The 8,710-nt window shown below is 46.7% G+C and overlaps 1 protein-coding gene across 3 annotated transcripts; it reads left to right on the top strand.

Annotated features, from left to right (window-relative positions):
• The first annotated feature begins 1,391 nt into the window (after nt 1-1,391).
• Nucleotides 1,392-2,627, top strand: STBD1 (starch binding domain 1). 3 transcript variants are annotated; one of them, XM_086464648.1, is made up of 2 exons: nt 1,392-1,616; nt 1,839-2,627. In XM_086464648.1, the coding sequence occupies exons 1-2, from the start codon at nt 1,392-1,394 to the stop codon at nt 2,625-2,627; spliced, it is 1,014 nt and encodes a 337-aa protein (XP_086320774.1). The 3 variants fall into 3 exon arrangements, with proteins under 3 accessions (XP_086320774.1, XP_086320771.1, XP_086320772.1); XM_086464645.1 differs by having other exon boundaries at nt 1,392-1,686; nt 1,816-2,627; XM_086464646.1 differs by having other exon boundaries at nt 1,392-1,689; nt 1,843-2,627.
• Nucleotides 2,628-8,710: the final 6,083 nt, after the last annotated feature.

The raw sequence follows: 8,710 nt of genomic DNA, 5'->3' as shown, positions 1-8,710 counted from the left end.
TTCGTTGAAGGGCTTCAGAGGTGTCTTAGCTACTGTTGTAAGCACAGAAAGGAAAAATATTTAGATCATGAATTCTGTGTATTTGCACAGGCCGCCGTATACCATACGAGCCAGGGAACTTCACCGTGAAGACTGCACACTTGTGCTTCTATAAATTCGAATGACATTTACTGTCCCATTAAGCTGAGGTAGCACTGCTCTAAATGATACTGAAAGATTAAGACATTCACACACTGGAAATAGACTTATTGGGACATCCACTTAGCCATTCTCTCTTCTAATGAGATAGTCGACAAAATCTCATCAGCGGGCTTTAGAAATCAAGTAATGACAACACCTTTGTTCTGATAAAGAGAATGGATTTAAAAAAGGCAGCAGTCAAAACTGAATGGAACTGCCTCCCCTAACTCCTTCTCTGGTGTTAAGCTGTGGTGTTAACAGTCTACACTGATAATAATTTTTACAGTTTGTCATTCCAGAATTACCAATTGAAAATACCAAGTCGTAAGATGCATTTACTAAATTTCTTGGGTTCCTAGTAAGATTTAGCTGTATAACCTTTCCATTTTGAAATAAAATTTGACATCATCACTTCAAGAGGAAAACCGGGGAGCAAAATGAAGGCAAAATAAAAGAAACATCAAATGTCCTCTGCACTAATGGACTCTGAAGTCCTGGCAGTCCAAAAAAGCTTCCTGAGTGTAATGCAGAAGACAGGAGAGCAGGACAATGTTAAGAAATCCAACTGTAGTCATTAGAGCATGATGCAGAAGTTACAGAATTGGCAGTGAGTTCATCTCACTTCTCAGGGATACCAGAGAAAGCCTGAATTTTCATCAATATCAGCATTAAAAGTACAAGCAAATCAGCAGCTCTCACCACCCCCCTATTAGAGCATATAAATCTAAGGCCACCAGTACTGCTAGAATGAAATCATAAACTTCTGCAGCCACTATAGTTCACATGCAAAAATAGGAAAGGAACTCAAGCATTCAGTCCTCAACTTTTGCGTGCCACCTCCCTTCATTTTTGCATTATCTGTGGTTCAAAGCACTTGCAGCACGGCTACCTTGTGCCGAGTGCCTCGCTATAAAGTGCGGAACGGGAAGGAAAAAAAAAAAGGGAGACATGGCAGAAAATGGGCGGGTGGGGTGGGTGAGAAAGCGATCCTTTCACCTTTTTCTCACCTAACTTCTGACTTTTTTTCTTCTGACCTGCCTTTTCCCTCCCTCACCCCAGCCACCGCCCGCCCCAGGGGCGGCCCGACGGCTCCGCCGGCCGCCCAGGGGAGCCGCCTCCCCGCCCCGGGGGCGGCTCCTCCCCGGGGCCGGGGCCCGGCTTAAAGCGGCGGCGGGGGGGGCCGGTGGCGGCCCCGCTGCCAGCGTCTGGCCATGGCCCGCGACCGCGGCCCGCCCGTGCTGCGGCAGCCCGCCGCCGCGCCGCGCTTCCCCGCCGCCGCCCTCCCCGCCGAGGCCTGGGGCTGGGGCTGGCTGGGAGCGGGGCTGTGGCCGGCGCTGGTGGTGGGGCTGCTGGCCGCCCTCGTCGCTTGGCTGTGGTACGGCGGCAGCGACGGGAAAGGCGAGGAGGGCGGCGAGGCGGCGGCCGGGGCGGCCCCGGTGCGGGGCGGCGGCGAGGAGCCCCGGCAGGCGAGGGGCGAGGAGACGGCGGCGGCGGCGGCGGCCACAGGTAGCGGGCGGGGGGTGCTGCGGGGGGAGCCGAAGCTCGGTGTGTCTCGGTCTGCCCCAGCCTGCCGGCGAGGGCTTGGGTTCGCTGCTGCTCAGCTTAACGGCGTTGCTTAACCCATTCCTGTTTTAGAGGCTCTCCTTGCGAGCGGTGAGGCAGTGCTGCCGGAGGCCAAGGCTGCTGCCCTGTCCAGCCCGCGCAAGCCAGGCGAGGAGCTGGCGGCTGTACCAAGGAAAGAGCTTAACCATGTTGAAAGCGGTGGAGTTCCCGGGGAACCTCTGGAGATGGAGCAGCTGCTCCCGAAGCAGGGTGCCGCCGACTCCAGGGAGCATCCAGCTGACACGTGTGGCAGCCAGGCAGGCGAGCCGGGAGCCCAGGTGGGACAGGCGAGCGACGGGTGGTGCGTGATGACCTTGGCAGGAGGCCCTGATGATGGCTGTAAGGACAGGAGTGAGGAGCAGCCGGGTCAGCCAGCTGAGAGTAGGGACTTGGACCATGAAGAGTGGGAAGTTGTTTCTGAGCACGTAGCCTGGGGGGAGGCTGACAAGAATGGTAGCGTGGAAGACTCCGACAGCAAGGAATGGGAACAAGGAGACTGCCCTGATGGGGACTTGAAAGCAAAGAGAGTTGCGGCTGTGCCCCCCATGTTTCAAAATATCCACGTGACTTTCCGCGTGCACTACATCACACACTCTGACGCTCAGCTGATTGGTGTTACTGGTGACCACGAGTGTCTTGGCCAGTGGCACAGCTACGTTCCCCTCAAGTACGACAAGGATGGCTTCTGGTCTGAATCCATCAGTCTGCCAGCAGACACCAAAGTGGAGTGGAAATTTATCTTGGTGGAGAATGGGAAGGTCAGACGTTGGGAAGAATGCGGTAACAGGACCCTAGTGACTGAACATGAAGATCAAATTGTTCATCAGTGGTGGGGATACCATTAACGGGATTTTGGAAGCTGCTTATCTAACAGCAAGCCTGCTTAGAATAATCACAGAGCCCCTAAACTTTGCCCCCTCTTCAGTAGGAGACCTTCTCGAGTGCAGAGCTCTCTAAATCCTGTATCAAACCTGGTTAAACTGCGTGAGCAGCGGATATCTGCCATCCCCTTCAGGAAATCATTTGGCAACCTGAAAAATCAACTTCAAATGCGCTCTGAAGATGTGCAAGGTAGGCTACGAAGGCACGAGCAGCATTCCAGGCAGCTGCCTGTCCAGGTGAATCTGGACCCTGGACTTGAGTTTGTGTTGCTTTGAGAGGGGCTATGGGATGCACCTCTGTACCGACTGCGTAGGGCTTCTGAAGCATACTAGAAGTGTGGTTACCTACACTGTAGTAGGAACTTCAGTGTTTTAACTTATGTAATGTATTAAGTAAACAATAAACACTTTCAGACTGACAGTTTGTTACAACTTGACCGGTGAACTGATTCATTTTAATAACTCTGATAGAAGTGAGTTACTTGACCTGAAATCTTGGTGCTAAAGAATTCCTGAGAAGTGGCTGGCACTCTTTGGAGCAACAAAGGTTTAAACCCGAAGTGCTTCATTCTCTACTCCCTGCTCTCCAGGAAGCACGTCAGCTCCAATGAGGGCTTGGCAGATGGGTCCCTTTTAGTCAGATCATCCTGCTGAGGGGAGAGCAAAGGTCAGAAAGGACGGTCGGGGCTTAATGAATTACTTTGTCAGGGTGGGAGCAGAAAGAAAACCACGCCTGAACTGCTGTGATGGCTAGGGAATAGGGCTCTTTCTGAAATAGTCAGGTGGTGTATTCTGCCTACCTAGGAACACCACCACAATATTGTTAGCAACTACTTAGCTTAAGCTCATGTGGTTTTTTTCCAAGACTAGTCTTTTCAACACACGTTTATTTGAAGTTGTGGCCTTTTAGTATGCCAGATGAAGCGGAGCACTTCTAGCTTCAACCAGTCAATGCTTTCCATATGACAGAAGCAGAAAGCCGCTGCGCTTGCCTGCTTTTTGTAATTTTGGTTACAAATACATGATGCCGCTTCAGCAAGCTCTTCTCTCCTTAATGAGGAACCCAGCTCGAGCTTGCAAATATCACTTCCCTAGAGTGAACTTAGTCTGAAGAGCAGAGTTGTGTAGGAGTTTGGGAAGCGCATAAATTAGCGCTTTGGTCTGGAGCATTTACTTCAAAAGCACACTGCTGATCTAATTGCCTTTGCTAATTCTTTCCTGCTTTGCATGCTGGAGCAGTCTGAATATGTGAAATGGAATGGGTTTTGGTGACAGACCGGAAGGCGAGCTTCAGAGGCTTTACCTCCTGCATCTGATGCTTAATGGTCATCCAGCTGGTGGGACAACACTAGAGGCACTGTGAAGAACAAGTGTTTGAAATGTTGTTACTAGGACTTCAGTACCAGCTGTGTCATGAAACAAATCCACTGAGAATAAGCTGGGCTGCGGGCTCCTGCAGACAGAGCCACAAAATAGCTAAAGAAAACCTGGGGGGGGCAGTTGAGGGGAGGGTGAAGAGGGAGACGGACCAAGGCAAATGAACAACTGTATTGGCAAGTTGGAGTTTTTGTGTTCTCATGTAAAACAAGTCCCTCCCAGCTGTTGCTACATGGCAGAGCAACTTGTTCTGTGGGTCAGTTACTTCTGCAGATACTGGTTTTACTTGCCAGTTGTCTCCAGCAACCTAAAGATTCAGGTGAATAAATTTAATTTCCTTCAAGAGACTTTTTATAGAAGAGAACAAGGTAGGAAATGCAGGTGGGAGCTAAACTCAAGACTGACTGTAAGCTTTTTGTTAACCGCTTGTCCAGGATGAACAGTAACTTCTGCATGAGAAGTACTGCAGGTCTGGAAGGAATGGGGTAGCACTTCTGGCAGCTGACGCAGAAGGGAGAGGACGGAGCTGACAATTGACCAAGAGGTTGATGCTGCTTCCATGGTCTTAAACACGTGCGCCATGTGCACACGCTAGTCCTCAGCTCTCAATAGGAAACTAATATGGGACTTGGAGTTCACATAGTAAGTAACTTAAAGGAAAACAGGACACAGTTAGCATGCTCTGGGTGGAAAAATCAATACTAACATGTGGCTCAGTTAATTTTAGGAGCTACTGCTTCACTGTAACACTTTTCTACTGTTTAATTATGACTGTGCTTACTGCTTATAAACAGAAAGCTCTGAAGTTCTGTCCATGTGCACCACCACTGAGTACACAATACACTTGCGAGGGTTTCAGTCAGTAACTTGCAGCTTTGACTGAACAGGTAAAATTGTGCTGGAACTAGTGGCTTGGTACCTTAATTGCATTTTTTTTTTTTTTGCACTTAGCTTTTCTAACAAATTTAAGTTGAATGATATACCTAATATGTAGAAGTACAGTTGAAATAGAAGTTGATCTTCAGAAATGACTGAAGTCAAAGCAAAACATATTATTTCAAGCTGTTTAAAATTCTTTTTCCCATTAATGCAAGCTGCTCAAATAGTGAGATATTGTCAAGTTAAACAGCACTTGGCCAACAGCCACTGCCATTTGAGTATATTTATACATGCATTGGAGGCTTGTCTGAGGAGATTAACTGTGGTATTAGATTAAGATATTCATTAGAAAGCCACTTAACCTACACTAGAATAGATTCTCTAATGCAATGATGAACATGTTTCAAACAGACTAACCCTGGTAAGTCTCTCAAATTGAGAACAATTTTTTTTAATTAAACACCCTCCACTGTAATACCATAGACAACACATTTAGTCCTCATAATTTCATCATCTACCTGAATGATCAAGCAAGGTTTCTACAAAGACCTGCACTGCACTTTTGCTGTAACCTCTGAATTACTATGCTGTTCACATCACTGCTTGCCCAGCAGGGCTTATGCTATGTAAATTAAATGTTATTTGTATGGTGAAAGAACGAACTCTCGATTTCAGTATTATTGGAGAAGCTGATCAGTATTTTCTCCAAGTTCACAGAGGTGATTTCTCATTATTGAACCATCTATTCACTCAAGTGTGAGGGTAGATTTAAAGAAAGTTGCCTTACGTCATGAAAATGACTATGCTAGAACGGGCCAATATCTGTCTAATACAATGTCCCGGCCTAGCAAAGATACATGTGAGAAACAAGTTCTTGTTGACATTCCTCTGCGGAGGGAACAGCCTAGCAGCCAGTGGCTCAGGGTATCTAAAAGCAAATAATAAACTGTGTCCCTGAGAGCTGGGCAAAGCCAGACAGACTGCAATAGAAGACCTACCTTTTGAGTTCACCTGCTCCTGCTGCTGACAACAAACATGACAAATTAGACCATGTGATTACTTTTAGGTGAAATGCAATCTGCTCCTATTTGTGAAGTAGTTTGGTGTGCAAATGCTGAATGCTGCACCTGGATGGTAAGCTGAGCAGACAGCCTGAGGCTGGAATGGGCACTGGGCATAAACCAGTTTCAAGTCACATACAGAAACCTGCGTTGCAACTTGTTTCCTTTCTATTCCCTTCAAACGTGCCTTTGCAAAAACCATGTCCATCCCGCATTCTCTCCGGGAGTTAAACTTACTGTTTGGAGGCTCTCCACACGATCCACTCAAAAATACTAGACTGGTATTGGGTTTTCTCTCTAGGGGGTTGGCTGCCATCTGTGGTGTCCTGCTGCGGTCAAGATTTGCCTAACAGTCCTCCAGTCATCCACCTGTAGGACAGGGAATAACAAGGTGCTATTTGTGCTGCAACGTCCAGGGCGTACATAGCTGCTCCAGGGCCCACGAGCCTACGACCCTTTCGCCTCCCCAGGCCAATTCGCTGCCTTCTGCCAGTGGCAGGGAGGAAGCCCAGACCTGTTCCCAACCCTGCTGGATTCCAGCACGAGGATGTTAAGCTGCCTTTTTGCTTGGCAGATCTCCCTTCTCTCCGGCTATTTGTACCGCTCCACCTGCTCCCTTCCGTTCTCACAGGGCTGCAGGCTTTGGAAACTCTTTTTAGCGTGGCTCCTTGAATGCAACTGAGAGTGCGCTTTTCGTTGACCTTTTCCAACCTGCTGGGCTATGGGGTGAATACGTGCTCTCATTCTCCATGCCCCGCTCTATTCTTATGAAAACTCTGGTAGATCTGTTAAACAATGCGTAACAAGTCCAAGCTGTGATACACAAGCCACCTAAAATGAACCTTTCCTTTTCAATGCAACAGATTCCTAGGAAATGGGAGGTACCTTTATTAACTTTGACTAAGCTTGCAACACACTTGCAAAGCACGACAGTGGAATCAGTGGGAAAAAATTACTAGGGAATACTGAAAGTTACTTGAATTAAATCAAAGTACTGTTGACAATAACTGAGGACAGTTTAGGAACAACTCACTGATCTCTTCTTCCCACACAAAAATACCTCAAACTAAAAAAAACCTCAGCGATTTGATCTACTCTGAATATAGTTCTGTAGCTCTAAAGTCAACAGAACCAAGCTTGTATCTGCATGGCTTGTGCTCCTGAAGCTACTTCTGCTGAGCCGTAGCTACAAATCATTTCATTTGCACAAAGTCACCAGGTACACCCCCTGAATTCAGGCTGCCTCAAATCCAAGGCCACAATTGCTTTTCAGAAAGCAGATAATGATGAAAAACACTAATGCCACTGAAGCTGCCTGACTGGCACCTCCTGCTGACCCTGGGGATGGTCTGCTTTTCTGTGCTTGGGTACAGAGGGACATCTTCTGTGCAGAGGAACATCTTGCCCCTTGTTTCGTTAGTACTGTTTATAGCAAGGACTCACCTGCTACCAGGCTAGCAGCTTCTGTGACCAACTTCTCAGCCTTGCTAGACTCTGAAGTGGCAGCACTACTAAACTGCTCTTCATGAACAGTCCCCAGGCAAAAATCAAATGGCAAATTCTGGAAAAGTTCTCAATTTGGGATGAGTACAAAGTTCTTCCTCCCCTGTATTTCTTTCAACAACTATCTTATTCCCTGAGATACTGTCGAACACTAATGAGGCTTTAAACATCAATCTGATACTTTAGTGATCCTGTTCATCTTATTACTTTGGAACTGTTTTTAGCATTGGATAGTCTTTCAACTCTTTTAAGTGCAGTAAGTCATTTGCCCACTGCTGCAAAATCCTCAAATGTCTAAAGACACTGGAGGTTTTAAAATACATTCACGTATGCCAGGTGCGCTCAACATGCCTTCCTGTTTATTACTAAATCTTACACTAGCTATGGCCTTTGAAAACATCATTCTTAGGCTCTCACATTAAGGGAAGTTGCCTGTATTGGTGACTCAACTGAAGAGCACTTTGGAGATCAGCTGAAAGTAATATGCCCAGCTATTTTAGCAAACTTCTTAAAATGGCTGGTGAAGCCTGGTATTTAAGCCATACTAGACTGTTACAAGAAAAAAAGTCAGAATAGATTCAAAATGCATTTTTTTCTGCCTAAACTTCACCTATTTTAGTTTTTACAGAGGGACACAGATTGAAGAAGGACCAGAAGTCCCAAACATAGACACCCTCAGCTGTAAGTCAAAATACAAGTGCTATGCTTACACAGCTAATGCCAAGGCAAACTGCGGACCGTCCGTTTGTACTATGAATCACACCAAAAATCCCAACAAACAGTGATAATCACATAAAAAATACCACTTGATGAGTCCATTCTGCTTAAAAGAATCATGGCATAGGATGAAATCTGTGCAGTCTTGCAGTTGTAGGGTCAACGCTTTATCTCAACATTAACAGGAGCCACGGGCAGGCTTCCTGCTTTGACTGGAAATACTTGGCAGTTTTGGGACATCCAGATGAACTGGAATTTATTGAAGTAAGAACATGAAGTATGGAGGGAAGGGAAACTAATTTGTTTTAGAATGAAAAAAGAAAAAGCCCAACAAACCATTTCAAAACTAACTTTCTACAAAACAGGACCTGAAATGGTGTGAAAGATCCAGAACACGTGGAAGAAATACTGGAACTTGAAGCAGTCAGCAGCGCCCCGTGGCCAGTGTCCCTACCAGCACAGTTATTGAAAATGTGTGCCAGTGAGAGAGTCTGTAGTTAGATGTATTTC

This window comes from Leptosomus discolor, chromosome 4 (assembly GCF_034619465.1).
Source record: "Leptosomus discolor isolate bLepDis1 chromosome 4, bLepDis1.hap2, whole genome shotgun sequence".
Lineage (NCBI taxonomy): Eukaryota > Metazoa > Chordata > Aves > Leptosomiformes > Leptosomidae > Leptosomus > Leptosomus discolor.
This window is presented reverse-complemented; position numbering and strand designations above follow the sequence as displayed.

Bases quoted from the DNA above. Each gene is read 5' to 3' on its own strand.
- STBD1 (XM_086464645.1), top strand. From the start codon at position 1,392: ATGGCCCGCGACCGCGGCCCGCCCGTGCTGCGGCAGCCCGCCGCCGCG. The intron at 1,687-1,815 runs GTAGCGGGCGGG...TTCCTGTTTTAG, and splicing joins GGCGGCGGCGGCGGCCACAG to AGGCTCTCCTTGCGAGCGGT.